This window comes from Nomascus leucogenys, chromosome 10 (genome assembly GCF_006542625.1).
Source record: "Nomascus leucogenys isolate Asia chromosome 10, Asia_NLE_v1, whole genome shotgun sequence".
Taxonomy (NCBI): domain Eukaryota; kingdom Metazoa; phylum Chordata; class Mammalia; order Primates; family Hylobatidae; genus Nomascus; species Nomascus leucogenys.
In genome coordinates, this window is record NC_044390.1 from 52,645,745 (window position 1) to 52,662,930 (window position 17,186).

At 54.4% G+C, this 17,186-nt stretch overlaps 1 protein-coding gene across 1 annotated transcript in view; it reads left to right on the plus strand.

Annotated features, from left to right (window-relative positions):
* The first annotated feature begins 995 nt into the window (after window positions 1-995).
* ELL (elongation factor for RNA polymerase II) overlaps window positions 996-17,186 on the plus strand; it is an 83,892-nt gene continuing 67,701 nt past the window's right edge. Inside the window, exon 1 of the mRNA XM_030820416.1 lies at window positions 996-1,203. Within this exon, the coding sequence (XP_030676276.1) occupies window positions 1,069-1,203 (135 nt within the window). The 5' untranslated portion in view covers window positions 996-1,068. The remainder of the gene's footprint in view (window positions 1,204-17,186) is intronic.

The following is a 17,186-nucleotide window of genomic DNA, read 5'->3' on the forward strand; positions in this document are numbered from 1 at the left end:
TGGGAGAATCGCTTGAACTCGGGAGACGATGGTTGCATTGAGCCGAGATAGCGCCACTGTTCTCCAGTCTGGGCTGCTGAGCGAGACTCTGTCTCAAAAAAAAAAAAAAAAGAAAAGAAAAGAAAATGGAAGGCTGGGCTTGGTGGCTCACGCCTGTAATCCTAGCATTTCAGCAGGCCCAGACAAAGAAGATCAGTTTGAGTTCAGGAGGTCGAGGGTGCAGTGAGCCATGATGGCGCCATTGCACTCCAGCCTGGGCAACACAGCAAGACCCCTCAAAAAAAAAATAAAAATAGGAAAATGAAGCTGGACTGCACCATTGCTCAGGGACTATGGGGATGTAGGATTTTATCCTATTAAAAGTACTCATCTCATATGAAAAAGTTTACCAGCTCCTCCTCCACCTACCGGTCCAGCACCTTCCCTGGGTGGAAGTCCCATCCACCCACCCTAAGGGATGCCCTATATGTCCAACCCAGCGTCCAACGCGCGCGCGTCGTTTACATAGCCACGCCCATCCGCCCCGGCCCGCGGCAGGGCCTACCCACCCACGTGTTTCGCGCCGGCTCCGCCCCTCCACGCCCTCTCTGCGGCTTTCCACAGGAGCCAAAGAGGGAAGACTGTAGAGATCTCATAAATAATGCATCACGTCAGGGGCTGTCGGGGCGGGGCTTTGACGCGCCTGGCTGGCTGAGTCAGGGTTATGTCTAATAGTATGGAGGCGGGGCCTGGAGGGGTGCGCGTGTTGAGGCGGAGTTCCTTCACGGAAGTGGCCACCCCTAGGGCCTGAAGAGGCGGGGCCATCAGTGCCTTATGAATATGCAACAACTTGGGGCGTTGACTGTGGGCCTTGTGGGGTCCGCATTGGGCGTGGCCAGGCGCGTCTCCTGAATAATGTAGTGCGCTGCCTGGCGGTGTGGCGGCGACTGTCGGCTTCGCCGGACTCGGAGGGCGTGGCCAGCCGCGTCTCATGAATAATGCAGCACGTCAGCGGGCGGCGGGGCGGGGCGTGGCCGGCGCGGCGGCGCTGGAGCCGGGAAGGGGGCGCGGGGGAGAGATGGTCGCAAGATGGCGGCGCTAAAGGAGGCTAGGAGCTACGGGCTGTCGTGCGGGCGGGTTAGCGACGGCAGCAAGGTGTCGGTGTTCCACGTGAAGCTCACCGACAGTGCCCTGAGGGCCTTCGAGAGCTACCGCGCCAGACAGGTGAGTGGCATGGCGCCCGGCGCGCCAGTGGGGAACGTCGGGACGCGGGCCGGCCTCGCGCTCCCCTCGTTGAGGCGTCCGGGCTTGGAGACGCTAGGTCTGCGGTGCTGCTCGCGGGTCCCTGGGCCGGCGGGGCGCGGAGTGGGCGCCAGTCCGGCCTGGAGCGCTGAGAACCGCGTTCCTTCTCAGCACTAGGAGGCAATACAGGCGGGTGGCCCGGTGCTTCTGAGGGGCCCAGACTCGCGCGCCGGGCCCGGGGGGCGTCGGTGTCGGCACCTGGCGGCGTCCGGGGCCTTTCTGGCCTGCCCGGCACCTGGGCAGGGTCCAGTTTGCGCACCTGGCGGCGGGGCGAGGAGGCGGTGGGCCGCACGGTCCCGGCACCGTGAGAGGGGGAAGCTGGGGGCTTTTCCATCTGGGGCCCGGGCAGCGCTGTTGGTGGGGCTGACTGTGTCTGTCCTCCTGGGAAGCAGCGATCGTCTGGGTGCCTGGCAGGGGGTGGTCAGCGGGGCACTTGTGGGGGCCTGTTCTGTCTGGATGGGAGGCTTTGCAGCTGGGGGCTGGCTTTGACGCGTTCCGATGAAGCCCCTCAGGTTGGACCACTTTGATTCTTGGGACGGGGAGTTTGGGCAGAAACTGACAGCTTGTCCCAGCTTTCTGCTCCCCTTACCCCCAGGTGACCCTCTCTCTCCAGAGAGAGGTTCCTTGGAGAGTGGAAGTGTTGGGGGCGGCTGTGATGTTTTCCTCAGGGCACATGTAGGGGGATCCCTGCCACCCGGGAGGAAGCTCTGGCTACCACATCTGGCCGCTGACTCTGGAACTTCTCAGAGGCCGATTTGGGCCCATCTGGGGGAAGTTTGAGGCGTTTCGGTTCTGCCACCTGGCTGGTGGTGGGGAGGGGAGGCTGCTGTGTATGTTCTCTTGGGCCTGACTTTGGGGCGCATCTGGGGCCGTGGTCAGAAACCTGCCTTTTTCATTTCTGTTTGTGTCGTGGCCCCCCGCCCCCGTCTGTGCTGGGTCAGAAGTTGCAGATGACCAGTGGTCAGGTCCCGAGGGGAAGTGGTTTAGGAACCTTGTAACTCCTTTTCTGGAAATTGGGGGCTTCATTGCCCTAAAGGGAGTGGGGGTGGGTCTAGTCTCAGGCTCAGAGAGCCCTGCTCCCAGCGTGTGTGTGTGTGTTTGTGTATACTGGTGATGGTGGGGGTGGGGGGGGGGTGCCGCGGGCGGGTGAGGAGGGAGACTAACTAGGAAGGAATGTGGCTTTCTTCCTGCCCCGAACTTGTTCAGCTCCATTAGCTAAGCCGAGAATTTTTTCCCCCTGTTTCGTTTCCACTGCTCTCCCGGTGCCCACCCCTTCCGTGCTTCTTCCCATGTTTTTGGGCAATTTCCTCCCTGTCCCGGTGTCTCCGTTTTCCCCTTCATAGAATGAGAATTTCATTTTTTTTTGGAAGAGCAAGTTCGCACCTTGTCAAAAAGACTCCCCAAGATGAGGCTAAGGCGCCCCTGCAGGTGAGGAGGAGATGGTGGCAGCGACAGCAGCTGCTGGCCCGTGACCAGCCAGAGCCTCTCTTCCTGGTAGAATTCTGGCCCTGGGTCTTTTTCCCTGAGCGATTCTGACTTGTCCTGCAGGAAGGCAGGCTTTCCTAGAAACAGCTGGGGGAGAGCTGGTGAGTCATGTAACTACGATGGACTTGGTACCTGGTCACCACTGTCTTCTGTGCTTCGGGAACCAGGAGCCCCGCCTTCTCTCTGATGCTGCCCTCGCTTGCTTTTCAGTCCAGAAGGTCCGCCTGTGTGTCCACCTCATGCTGTCACACTGCTATTTTTACTTTAGGGTATTGGTTACATCCCTTCTCTAAGCTGGATCTTCCTCATGTTAGGGTGAAGGCAACTGTGGACTGTTACCAAACTCCTCTCGCTCGGAACCCAGCTGTGTAGGGCAGCGTGTTGACCAGCCAGGAGGGGCTCCCTAGAAGAACTTTTCCAAGCCATCCAAAGCAACTTGGCTGGCTGGATTATATTTTGGGGTGATTCAAACTTGGATGTTTCTCAAAAAACTGGTGGCTTGGCCACTTTCTTTCTTTTTTTTTTTTTTTTTTTTTTTTTGAGATGGAGTTTCACTCTGCTGCCCAGGCTGGAGTGCAGTGGCGCGATCCCGGCTCACTGCAGCTTCCGCCTACCGGGTTCAAGCGATTCTCCTGCCTCAGCCTCCTGAGTAGCTGGGACTACAGGCACGTGCCACCACACCCAGCTAATTTTTGTAGTTTTAGTAGAGACAGGGTTTTGCCATTGTTGGCCAGGCTGGTCTTGAACTCCTGACCTCCAGTGATCCGCCCTTCTCAGCCTCTAAAAGTACTGGGACTACAGGCGTGAGCCACTACTCCCAGCCAGCTTGGCTACTTTCAAATTTAATCTTGCCCATGGGGCAGTATAGTGGATGGACTTTTCTAAGGACAGGGCAGCTCCGTGCTCTCTGTGGTTTTGGGTAGTGAGCTTGAGGAAGGCAGCTTGAAGAACTTGATTGTGTAACCAGAGAAGTGTACTGGTTATGGACAAACTCTCATGTGGACAACTCTATCAACCAGCAGCCAGAGTTTTCTATTCCCTGATGCTGTGGTTATATAGTTTGCCAATTCTAACTTATGGAGAGGGCTTTTATTTTTATTTATTTATTTTTTTTTTGAGACGGAATCTTGCCCTGTTGTCCAGGCTGGAGTGCAGTGGCGCGATCTCTGCTCACTGCAAGCTCTGCCTCCCAAGTTCATGCCATTCTCCTGCCTCAGCCTCCCCAGCAGCTGGGACTGCAGGTGCACACCGCCACCCCTGGCTAATTTTTTGTATTTTTCGTCGAGACAGGGTTTCACTGTGTTAGCCAGGATGGTTTCGATCTCCTGACCTTGTGATCTGCCCACCTCGGCCTCCCAAAGTGCTGGGATTACAGGCGTGAGCCACCGTGCCTGGCCTATTTTTAGTTTTTAATTGCGAAGAGGCTTTTACAAATTCAGGTGTGGCAGGGGCTAGAAGGGAACTTGCTGTGGAACTTTCTCTGTGGCTCCCAGGAGCAGGTAATCCTAGCTCTGGGAACAGCCCAAGTAGAAGCCCTCCTGTTTTCTGTCCCCAGAGGGCTCTGGTGTTGACCTGGTAGCCAGCTGGAGCAGCGTGGTGGAAGGTAAAGGCGCAGCAATACACATAGCTGCTGGCCTTCTCATTCTACCTTGGACTTTGTGCAGTTTTTCTTTCCTTTTTTTTTTTTTTGAGACAAGGTCTTGTCCTGTCGCCCAAGCCCAAGCTGGATTGCACTGGTGTGATCTCAGCTCACTGCAACCTCCGCCTCCCGGGTTCAAGCGATTCTCCTGCCTCAGCCTACCAAGTAGCTGGGATTACAGGCACGCACCACCGTGCCTGGCTAATTTTTGTATTTTTAGTAGAGACGGGGTTTTACCATGTGGTCAGGATGGTCTCAAATTCCTGACCCCTCAAGTGATCCACCTGCCTCAGCCTCCCAAAGTGCTAGGATTACAGGCCCGGGTCGCCACGCTGGGCCCTTTTTTTGTGTGTGTGTGTTTTTTTTTTTTTTTTAGAGACAGGGTTTTGCTCCATTGCCCAGGCTGGAGTGCAGTGGTGTGATCATAGCTCACTGCAGCCTCGAACTACCAGCGTCCTACTTCAGTCTCCTGAGTAGCTGGGGCCACAGGTGTGCACCACTGCACCTGGCTAAGTTTTAAATTTTTTTGTAGAGACAGGGTCTTACTATGTTGCCAAGGCTGGTTTCAAACTCCGGGGCTCAAGTGATTTCCCTGCCTCAGCCTTCCAAAGTGCTGTAATTACAAGAGTGAGCCATCGTGCCTGGCCTAGTTTTTTTTTTTGTTGTTGTTGTTGTTTGAGACAGAGTTTCACTCTTGTTGCCAGGTTGAAGTGTAATGGTGTTAACTCGGCCCACTGCAACCTCAGCCTCCGAAGTAGCTGGGATTACAGGCATGCGCCACCATGCCCTGCAAATTTTGTATTTTTAGTGGAGACGGGGTTTTACCATGTTGGTCAGGCTGGTCTCGAACTCCTGACCTCAGGCGATCCTCCTGCCTTGGCCTCCCAAAGTGCTGGGATTACAGGAGTGAGCCATTGTGCCTGGCCTAGTTTTTCTTTGTTTTCTTTTCTTCTTCTTCTTTTTTTTTTTTTTTTTTGAAACAGGGTCTTACTCTGTCACCCAGGCTGGAGTACAGTGATGTGATCATAGCTCACTGTGGCCTTGAACTCCTGGGCTTAAGTGATCTTCAGCTGCCCGGAGTGCCGGGACTACAGGCATGAGCCGTTGTGCCTGGTCCAGTTTTTTTCTCTCTTTTTCTTTTTTTTTTTTTTTTGAGATGGAGTCTCGCTCTGTTCCCCAGGCTGGAGTGCAGTGGCGCGATCTCAGCTCACTGCAAGCTCCGCCTCCCGGGTTCACGCCATTCTCCTGCCTCAGCCTCCCGAGTAGCTGGGACTATAGGTGCCCGCCAACAGGCCCTGCTAATTTTTTGTATTTTTAGTAGAGATGGGGTTTCACCCTGTTAGCCAGGATGGTCTCGATCTCCTGACCTCGTGATCCGCCCATCTCGGCCTCCCAAAGTGCTGGGATTACAGGTGTGAGCCACCGCGCCCGGCTCTCCTTTTCTTCTAATTAAAAAAATTTTTTTTTTGTAGAGATGGGGTTTCCCCATTTTGCCTAAGCTGGTCTTGAACTCCTGGGCTTAAGGGATCCTCCTGTGTCTGGGATTACAGACATGAACTACGTGTCCATTTTTCTTTGAATATAAAAACCTGCATGGGGCCAGGCGCGGTGGCTCACGCTTGTAATCCCAGCACTTTGGGAGGCCGAGGCGGGCGGATCACGAGGTCAGGAGATCGAGACCACGGTGAAACCCTGTCTCTACTAAAAATACAAAAAATTAGCCGGGCGTGGTGGCGGGCGCCTGTAGTCCCAGCTACTCGGAGAGGCTGAGGCAGGAGAATGGCGTGAACCCGGGAGGCAGAGCTTGCAGTGAGCCGAGATTGCGCCACTGCACTCCAGCCTGGGCGACAGAGGGAGACACCGTCTCAAAAAAAAAAAAAAAAACCTGCATGGGATGGCCGGGTGTGGTGGCTGACACCTGTAATCCCAGCACTTTGGGAGGCTGAGGTGGGAGGATCCCTTGAGATCAAGAGTTTGAGACCAGCCTGGACAATATGGTGAAAACCTGTCTCACTAAAAATACAAGAAAATTAGCCAGGCGTGGTGGTGCGTGCCTGTAATCCCAGCTACTTGATAGACTGATGCAGGAGAATCTGGGAGATGGAGGTTGCAGTGAACCGAGATCACACCATTGCACTCCAGCCTGGATGACAGAGGGAGACCCTGTGTCAAAAAACAAAACGAAACCTTCATGGGTTGTGAGGTGACTGTTCTTGTGGATCTCCCGGTTTGCTCTGATGAGTGATTTCCGGGAGAGGGGAGAGTGGAAGCATGGACACACCCCCTCCTTCCAGGACAGTGTCACTCACCTGCGTGGAGAAGTACCCTCTGGTCAGTCTGAGGAAGTGACCCTCCCAGGGGCACTGGGGTTATAGTTCATCATTAGGGGTTTGCATGGGCTCTGTTGCTGAGTGACCTCTTTTGGATCACAAGCTCCTTGGTGGAGAGGAGCACACCGTTGTTCAGAAAAAATTGAGGGCCCAGGAAGTGCTTCATGAGACCTGGGGATTAGAGCCTCTCTCCATTTGAATCTCAGCTCTACCTGTCTCCTGAGGCCATGGGTGAGTGCCTGACCCCTCCCATCTCCGAATCCTTCTCAGAACTGGGGTCAGCAGTACTTGACCTGCTCCCTCAAGTTCCAGATCCTTCTCTCAGGGCTGTGAGGATCCTGGTGCCTGACCCTTTCTGAGTTCCAGATTCTCTTCCTCTTGGGAGGTGAATAACCTGACCCCTCTTGTGCTCTGAGCCCTTAGTGAACGGACCCAGAGCTGGCTCCTGGGGGGCCGGTCCCTGCCTGGAGGTTTGTACAGAGCCGGTGGGAGACTCCAGATCACTCATCTAACCCAGTATGATTGAGCCTCTGGTCAGTGCCCATGGCTCAGGGGCGGGATACCCACCAGTGATTGAGATGGGCCCCTCATGTCATGAGCTGACATTCTAGTGGCAGGAGACAGAGAATTCATGAACAGGAAGGATGGCACAGAAATTAGCAAGAGTAACTCACCGGCGGTCAACGTTAATGATGGTGAGGGATACAGATGGGGCAGTCAGTGAGTGCTTCCAGCAGATGACATGGAGCTGCAGTCTGCTGGGGGAAGGGTCCCAGGCATGGCAGGCGTGCTGTCCCAGTGAAGGGTGTGAAGGGAGTGGAGGTAGAGGGGTGCTGGGCCTCAGGCCTGTAGCCAGTACTCGGCTCTTCTGGATGGCCCTGGAGCTGTGCTGGGGGCTACTGTCTGCTACTAAGTGGGTGGGCTGTGTGGATGTTACCCTCGGCACCGGTGGCAGGAGGAGTCTTACTTCAGCCTGTGATCCATTCCCACAGCAGGGCGCCAGAGACCCAACTTACCTTCTCGGTGGGCACCCCCCCTTGGTTCTGAGCAGGGCAGCTTGTTGCCAGCCCTGCCTGCTTTTCAGAGAAGGCTTGCTTTAGAGACCTAGTGCTAGCGCTGCCCCTCTTGGCCCTGGGCTAGACCCCCATCCCTTCCCATGGGTGCACATCATCTTGACCACTTGCCGGGAGAGCAAGTTTATGGTCCCCCTTCAGGACAGGGACAGATGAGGCTCTGAGAGGCAGCATCACCTGTCCGAGGGCACTCGGCTGTCCTCACTGGCCCATATTGCCTCTTGAGTGCCCAAGCCAAGCTCTCGTTTGAGGTTGCAGGGGGTCGAGCTGAAGGGGACACAGCTCTGAAGGGGAGTCATGCTGGGGTCCCGAGCCCCACTTAAATGCAACATTCCGCGTCCCCAAGAGGCCCGAACCTTGGTGACGTGAATGACTGAGCAGATTCCTCCGGTTGCTGGCTGTGCTGGACCCCCTCCCCCAAGAAAGTGGAAAGGTGATGGGCACCTACACATGTGGAGGGTGCCCCACCCCGCCAGTGCCCCACCCACGGTACTGCATTTCATCCTGTCTTCGCCGTGGTGGGAGCAGCTCCCATTTTTCAGGTGAGGATATGGGCGGAGACTTGGGAGGAGGCCGAATCACCAGGCAGGATCTCCCAGCTAGGGAGTGTCATGGTCTGGGCTCTGCCACCTCTGAAGGACTGTGGCCGCTGGATGGGCTGGGGTGGAGCAGGTGGGCTGCCAGGGGGCATCAGGAGTGACCCACTGGTGCACCAGGGTATCGTTTGCCTGTGTGTTTCAAGGTGAGCATTTGGTGGTTCTGGGTGGGTGCTCCCAGAAAGTGCTAGAAGAGGACAAGCCAGCTTGAGTCTGTGGGCCCGAGCTGGCAGTCTCTGCAGGAGGCAGGCAAGAGTGTGTGTGAGGGACTGAGCTCTGCACTCAGCACGGTGACCCTTGACTGTGCTTCCAGCTGGTTGCCGTGGCTGCGATTGTGTGTAAACAGCAGGCAGCGCTCACTCGGAAACCCACCCCTCTGTTGACTCACAGCCAAGGCCAGAGTTCGTCACCTTTGAAGCAGTTTTGACATCACACCAGGATTGTGACATCCCACCCGGGAGACCTTGAGGGAGGAACCCGCCAGCCTGACAAACAAGATTGCCTCTCTGCTCCACGTAGCCCTGGGCTCGAAGCAGCTGCCCAGGGAAGAGATCCTAGTTTTCAGAGGTCTGCTTCTCAGGGGGCATCAGCCTTGTTTAAGGCACCTGGCAGGGTACAGACTTGTGATTGATACTGTGCATTTTGGGGTTGGCCTCTTCTGTGTCCTTTGTTTTAGGGTCTTGCTCCCCATTGTGCTTTCTGCCTTGATGAATTCAGTTGTCACACTTTCTCCTTGATCTCTGAATCTCATGGACAGGGTTGTCTTCAATCTCACCTGTGTAGTCAGCCACAGAGTCCAAAGGGACATATAAAACTGCATCCAAATGGCCTGTGACCTGCAGGTGCAGTGAATGACAGAGATGGCCATGACGTGGTTATTTTGTCACTTTGCCTTTTTTTTTTTTTTTTTTTTTTTTTGAGATGGAGTCTCTCTCTGTCGCCCAGGCTGGAGTGGTGTGATCTCAGCTCACTGCAAACTCTGCCTCCCAGGTTCACGCCATTCTCCTGCCTCAGCCTCCTGAGTAGCTGGGTCTGCAGGCGCCCACCACCACACCTGGCTGATTTTTTTGTATTTTTAATAGAGACGGGGTTTCACCGTGTTAGCCAGGATGGTCTCGATCTCCTGACCTCGTGATCTGCCTGCCTCGGCCTCCCAAAGTGCTAGGATTACAGGCGTGAGCCACCACGCCCGGCCTGTCACTTTGCTTTTTATTTATTTTTTAAATTTTATTTTTATTTTATTTTATTTTTTGAGATGGAGTTTCACTCTTGTTGCCCAGGCTGGAGTGCAATGGCATAATCTCGGCTCACTGCAACCTCCGCCTCCCAGGTTTAAGCGATTCTCCTGCCTCAGCCTCCCGAGTAGCTGGGATTACAGGAATGCACCAACACGCCTGGCTAATTGTTTTGTATTTTTAGTAGAGACGGGGTTTCTCTATGTGGTCAGGCTGGTCTTGAACTCCTGACCTCAGGTGATCTGCCCATCTCAGCCTCCCAAAGTGCTGGGATTACAGGTGCGAGCCACTGCGCCCGGCTGTCACTTTGCTTTCTAATGAAAAAAGCTGGTGTCCAAATAAACCATCCGCAGGGAGACTGTCCCCCCAGATAAAAGCATCCTAGAGACCTTCTGCCTCCATCTGACCTGGCAGTGGGCCCCGGAGTCTGATGCTAATTATATCCTCCAGGGCTGGACCCTCCTGACCAAGTGGAGACACGGCTCCTGACTGAGGCAGCCAGGCCAGCAGATGTGTTTGTGAAAGGATAGGGCTTTGAGTTCTGGTCAAGTTTGTGGAATCACTGAATTCCTGTTTTGTTTTTGTTTTTTGTTTTTTGTTTTTGAGATAGAGTCTCGCTCTGTCGCCCAGTCTGGAGTGCAGTGGTGTGATCTCGGCTCACTGCAACCTCTGCCTCTGGGTTCATGCCATTCTCCTGCCTCAGCCTCTTGCGTAGCTGGGACTACAGGCGCCCGCCACCACGCCTGGCTAATTTTTTGTGTTTTTAGTAGAGACAGGGTTTCACCATGTTAGCCAGGATGGTCTCAATCTCCTGACCTTGTGATCTGCCCGCCTCGGCCTCCCAAAGTGCTGGGATTACAGGCGTGAGCCACCGGGCCCAGCCTGAACTCCTGTTTTAAAAGCGTCCTGTGAAGTATTTTTTTCCTTTTTACTATATAAGCAGTATAACTCAGGGTAGAAAGCCTGCAACGTACCTAAAATTAGCAAGTCTGTTATTGCCCCAGCAATCTCTGTTGACACCTTTGCACCCTTCTCTGTCTCGCCTGGGTGTACCATGTTGTCATAGTGGCACAATCATATGGTTTTGTGTCTCTTCTTCCCTGAACACTTTATGTTATAATGCTGCACCTTCTGTGCATCGTGGAGCCTGACAGGTCAGTATTCTTCGAGCATTTTTGTGTTCTTGGCACTGTGCTTGGTTCTGGGGATGTCCGGATGCTGCAGGCCTTGTGTGTATACGGGCCAGTCCACTGTCCCATAGTGAGGCTACACAGAGTGATGAGGTGAGGTGAGGGAGGTGAGCCAGCACAGGCCACAGCCTGGCATGCCCATGTGTCTGTGAGTGGAGCCTGGAGCATGAGGCTGTGATTTTGAGGCCAGGGAAGGCAGCTCAGCCCCCCTTGGCTTGCTCCTCTTTGGATAAATTGAGCTGCTGGTGATGGAGGGCTGCTGTCAGTCCTTCTCACCGTTCTTCAGATGGGGAGACCACAAGTATATATGCCAGTCTTAACACCCCTGTCCTTCCCCCAGGCCCATCGGGGGCCTCAGCTCTTCATGAGATGCTCTTGTTGCGCCCCGTGTCCTTTTTATGTGTTGGTGAAAATTTTTCACAAGGAGGCGTCTCTCTTGAAGGATGCTGAGAACTGCATATTGGGGATCAGGTACATTGGTGGCACTGCTCCCACTGACACTTTGGGGCTCCAGGCTGCTGGCACCCTCCCTGAGCCTCAATTTCCCAATTCATGGGAAGGTGATGTCCTGGAGGTGAGACAGGCTTGTTCTCCCTGGCTGTGCACGAGGTGTCAGCTGCTCTCCTCGTTGACCCGAAAATGATCCCAGAAAGCAAAGCCTCCAAAATTTAAAATAGCCTGTCCTGTAGCTCTGCTGTTAGGGTTTTATTGTTTTTTTCTGAAATAAAGAACTGGCTTCCTAGTTTTGGCTCATTGCAACCTCTGCCTCCCAGGCTCAAGTAATCCTCCTACCTCAGCCTCCTAAATAGCTGGGACTACAGACACCCATCATCACGCCTGATTGCTTTTTGTATGTTTTTGTAGAGATGGGGTTTCACCATGTTTCCCAGGCTGGTCTCGAACTTCTGAGCTCAAGCGATCTGCCTGCCTTGGCCTCCCAAAATGCTGGGATTACAGACGTGAGCCACTGCACCTGGCCTGTTTCTTTATTTTTATTTCTTTATTTTTGAGACGGAGCCTTCTGCTCTGTTGCCCAGACTGGAGTGCAATCACGTGATCACAGCTCACTGCAGCCTCAACATCCTGGGCTCAAGTGATCCTCCCCCCTCAGCTTCCCCAGTAGTTGGGACTACAGGCATATACTATCACACTCAACTAATTTTTTTTTCTTTTTTTTTTTTTTTTTTTTTTGAGACCGAGTCTTACTCTGTCGCCTAGACTGGAGTGCAGTGGCATGATCTTGGCTCACTGCAACCTCTGCCCCTCAGGTTCAAGTGATTCTCCTGGCTCAGCCTCCCCAGTAACTGGGATTACAGGCATCTGCCACCATGCCCGGCTAATTTTTGTATTTTTAGTAGAGACAGGGTTTCACCATCTTGGCCAGGCTGGTCTTGAACTCCTGACCTCATGATCCGCCCACCTCAGCCTCCCAAAGTGCTGGGATTACAGGCGTGAACCACTGTGCCCAGCCCTTTTTTTTTTTTTTTTTAAATTTGTAGAGACAGGGTCTCACTATGTTGCCCAGGCTGGTCTTGAACTCCTGGGCTCAAGCAGTCCTCCAACCTCAGCCTCCCAAAGTGCTGGGATTACAAGCTTGAGCCACTGTGCCTAGCCAGCTTCCTGGTTTCTTTAGCAATTTTCCCACTGGAAAGCCCACAGCACTGTCAGAGGGAGCTGGACACCCCTGTACTTCCACCTTCTCCATCAGGCCACCTCCAGTGGTGTGGTGGGTGGTGGGCTGTGGGCAGGGAACCAGACTGATGTCCTGTGGTGTGGATGGACCACATCGTGCTCATCCATTCCTCTGTCCATGGGCATTTGGGTTGCTTCCACCTCTTGACTGTAGTGAACCATGCTACTGTGAACAGGACATGTAAGTATCTGTTCAAACCCCTGCTTTCGGTTCTTTTGGATACATACCCAGAAGTGGACCTGCTGGATCGCCCAGGCTGGAGTGCAATGACGTGATCTCGACTCACTGCAACCTCTACCTCCCAGGTTCAAGCAATTCTCCTGCCTCAGCCTCCCAAGTAGCTGGGATTACAGGCGCCCACCACCACGCCCAGCTAATTTTTTTTTTTTTTTTTTTTGAGATGGAGTCTCGCCCTGTTGCCCAGGCTGGAGTGCAGTGGCGCTATCTCGGCACACTGCAACCTCTGCCTCCCGGGTTCATGCCATTCTCCTACCTCAGCCTCCAGAGTAGCTGGGACTACAGGTGCCCACCACCACGCTCGGCTAATTTTTTATATTTTTAGTAGAGACGGGGTTTCACCATGTTAACCAGGATGGTCTCGATCTCCTGACCTCGTGATCTGCCCGCCTCAGCCTCCCAAAGTGCTGGGATTACAGGCATGAGCCACCGCACCCGGCCCATGCGCAGCTAATTTTTATATTTTTAGTAGAGACGGGGTTTCACCATGTTGGCCAGGCTGGTCTTGAACTCCTGACCTCAGGTTATCTGTCCGCCTCGGCCTCCCAGAGTGCTGAGATTAGAGGCGTGCGACACTGCTTCCGGCCTCATGTGGTCATTCTGTGTTTAATTTTTTGAGGATTTGCCAGATTGTTTTCCACAGCGGCTGCAGCATTTTACATTCCCACCAACAGTGCATAAGGGTTGTGGTTTCACCACATCCTTGCCCCCACTGGTTATTTTTTTGATGGTAGCCATCTTAATGGGTGTGGGGTGGTCTTGGAGCCATTTAAATGCCCTCATGTGTGTGACTGTCCTGTGAGAGCTAGGGCCTGCAGGGCCTCTGATGCCCCTGGATGGACCCAGGAGTCACCTGGTCACAGGTGACAGAGGAAGGTCTCGAACAGGATCACCTGGGCTCAGGTGAGAGAAAGGGACAGGGAGAGCCCAGTGCGGCCGTGCAGTGGGGGAAGCTGGGGCTGAGTGGAGATGACAGTGGCTGCGTGCCCTGCTTCTGCATAGCCAGTGTGCGGTTGCCCGGCCTGTGTTGGGATGCAAGTTTCTCTTTTTGTTTTGAGACCGAGGCTCACTCTGTCACCCAGGCTGGAGTGCAGTGGTGTGATTCTTGGCTCACTGCAACCTCCACCTCCCAGGTTCAAGCGATTCTTGTGCCTCAGCCTCCAAAGTAGCTGGGATTACAGGCTTGCGCCACAATGCCCAGCCAAGCTTTTTGTGTTTTTAGTAGAGACGGGGTTTCACCATGCTGGTCAGGCTGGCCTCGAGCTCCTGGCCTCAAGTGATCCACCCACCCTGGCCTCCCAAAGTGCTGGGATTACAGGCGTGAGCCATCGTGCCCGGCTAGGACATGGGTTTCTGTAAGCAGTGAGGGTTAGGAAAGGCCTTGGATGAGGTTGGCCAGGGTGGTTGAGCCTCTCAGTGGCAGGACTTCTGAGCCCTGCAGGTACTGAGGCTTCAGGGCCCTTCTCAGGCAAAGAGCTCAGATGCATGCAGAATCTCTATTTTTAGCCCTTTTTGGATTAAGCTGTTGTGGAAAATCAGCTTTCTTCCAGGTGAGAAGTGGCCTAGAGGTCCTGCAGGTCAGGGACAGCCCACTGGGGGGCACTGGCTGGGCGGGGGTCCAGCTGCTGCCCTTGGCCTAGCCCTGAGGCATTTGCTGAAGGTGGATGGGAGGGAAGAGGAGGAGCAGAGTTTTCTTAGGATCCTGTGGGCAGGTGGAATCCACCTACTTCCAGGAGGAGCCCCCGGCCTCCAGTTGGGGAGGGGAGTGTGTGTGTGTGTGTGTGTGTGTGTGTGTGTGTGTCTGTCTGTGCGCGCGCGCACTCATTGGCCTGTGTCTCCATCTGTGTTCACCCTGGAGCCCCCGGCCTCCAGTTGGGGAGGGGAGGGTGTGTGTGTGTGTGTGTGTGTGTGTGTGTGTGTGTGTGTCTGTGCGCACGCGCACTCATTGGCCTGTGTCTCCATCTGTGTTCACCCTGGAGACCTTAGGTCGGGCCCCTCTATCCAGGGTAGGCTGATTGGTGGGGGCCTGTGGGCCAAGGGGCCGGGTTGTGGCAGCCACCCCATCACATTGCCCTTCTTTCGGAAGGGTGACTCCCCACCAGGAACCCAAAGGGCTTGGGGTGGCCTTGTCTCCTCCCACAGGCCTGAGGAGGGTAAGCTGGGTTGGGAAGTTCCTTTTTCCTTTCCGAAAACAGTGACTTTTCAGGGTACATTCAGCTTCCTGCTATGGATCTTGTAGCCCCCTACACCTGGAGGGAGTGACCTTAGGGTCTCAGTGGGGCACTGTGATAAGGATGCCTGCTTAATTGCATCAGGGCGCCTGGTTCACAGGACCTCTAACCTGGCTGCTGTGGGGAAGGGCCCTGGTGGGTGTCTCCTGCTCACGGCTTCTCTGAAATATTATTCCCGAGATCTTGAGGGGAACCTGGGCTGCGTCCACCTCATGTTTGCTCCATTTCCCCATGGAATTAGTGGTAGAGGTGACTCACAGGGTCTCTTTTTGTGTCCTCAAGGAAACTGAGGCCTATAGGCTCTGCCCAGGAAGACTGCCATAGTTGCCTATCCCCACAACAAGGCTTGCTGCCTTGTTAGGACACGGACAGAGTGGGCTGTGGTGTGATCTTTTTCAGCAGCAACCCTAGAGACTACAACGTGTTGGTAAACTGTGGCCAAAGGGCCAGGTCTGGACTGCCACCTGTCTTTGTAAATAAAGTTTTATAGGGACACAGCTGCCCACTTGCTTACCTGTAATTTATAACTGCTCTTGCCCTGTGACGGCAGCCAAGGCTGCAACTGTCTACCTCACAAAGCCTGAAATACCAACTCTTTGGCCCTTCATAAAAGAAGCTTGCTGGCCGCTGGTCTAGGGTGTCCAGCTGGGTGTGTGGCAGGAAGACTTGTTGTGTTAGTGGAACCACTGTCCTGGGGCCAGGCTCAGGCCTTGGGCTCCCAGGCCCCTGTGCAGTGCCAAGCAGCCCTGTGAAGCCTTGCTGTTGGCCAGGGCCAGTTGAGACTTTGGAGGGTCCTTTTGTTCTGGCCCCTTTATTTCACTAATGGGACGTCTAGAAGATAATGGCTAACTTGAGGTCACACGTGCAGATGATGTCAAACCTTGAACCTGAGGGCATCCACTCTGGGACAGGCTACCCTCTTGGCTGCTGACTCCTGTATTGTATTTTATTATTTTATTTTTGTATTTATTTTTTAGAGAGAGGGCCTTGCTATGCTGCCCAGGCTGGAGTGGAGTGGTGTGATCATAGCTCACTGCAGTCTCTAACTCCTGGCCTGAAGTGATCCTCCCACCTTGGCCTCCCAAAGTGCTATAGACGTGAGCCACCACACTCAGCTGTGACTCCTATTTTGATCTCATGCAAACTCAAAATGTTTCTCAGCCCGCATGGGAGTCCCTGGGTTTTCCAGGAGTTTTTCTCAGGGACTGCGTCAATCCTGACATAGCTTCCAGTGGGAACCGGCCTCTTTATTTATGACCTGTATGTGACCTTTGAAAACAAAACACAGTCATGCGCAGCCTGAATGGGAAGGGCTGGCTTGTGTGTCCCTTGTGGAGTTGGGAGCAGTTGCCGCATGGAGGCAGCCCCAGCCTGCTGCATCCTCATCTCTGGGGATGGAGCCGGGGGTCAGGCGTCTGCCTCCAGATGGGTAGTGGGGCCCGCAGAACCTGTGTCTGATTCCAGTTGGGCTCTGAATGCAGTCTCTGAGCCTCAGCTGCGTGGTTGTGCAGTGGGGCACAACCTACACAGTGCAATCTCCTACACAGAGGGATTGCACCCAGTGAGGGTTCGGCTGCCTCTGGGAGTGTTTCTCCAGTAGGAAGCAGGAGGGATGAAGCCCCTGCCCTCACATGGCCTGCTTCTTCGCAGCGGGGAGGTGCACCATCAACCAGGAATAGCCAGATCATGGTGGCTTCAGACCGGCTCGGTGTGCAGTGGTGGTGGACATGGGCAGGCAGACGTCTCCCTCCACAGGAGCAAGCTCACCTTGGGCTGGGGAGACCTAGGAGACTGTTCCAGAACTTTCTTAGCTCAGGGCAAGTGCCATGTGCAGATTAGATTCTTTGTTTGTTAGATACCAGTGGCCTGAAAGACTCAGAGGAGGACTTCCTGGGCAGTTCTCTGCCAAGGGGCTATGGGTCTGTGGCCAGGCTCTGGCAGCAGACTTGGCCTGTTTTCACTCTTCTTATCTGGGGATGTTATCTCTCCCTTTTCAGAGTTGGGTGTGACCCTTGAACTGCCACAGACCAGGCACAGACTGCAGGGAGGTGTCTGAGGGCAGGGAGCGGGTGCAGCTAGAAGAGCGTGTTCCTTCCTCTCCTGGTGGCACTATTTTTGGAGTTGGATGGATGCTCACAGACGCCTGCTTGTTCCAGTGAAATGTGCTCAGCTCACACTGGATTTGGCAAATGGGAG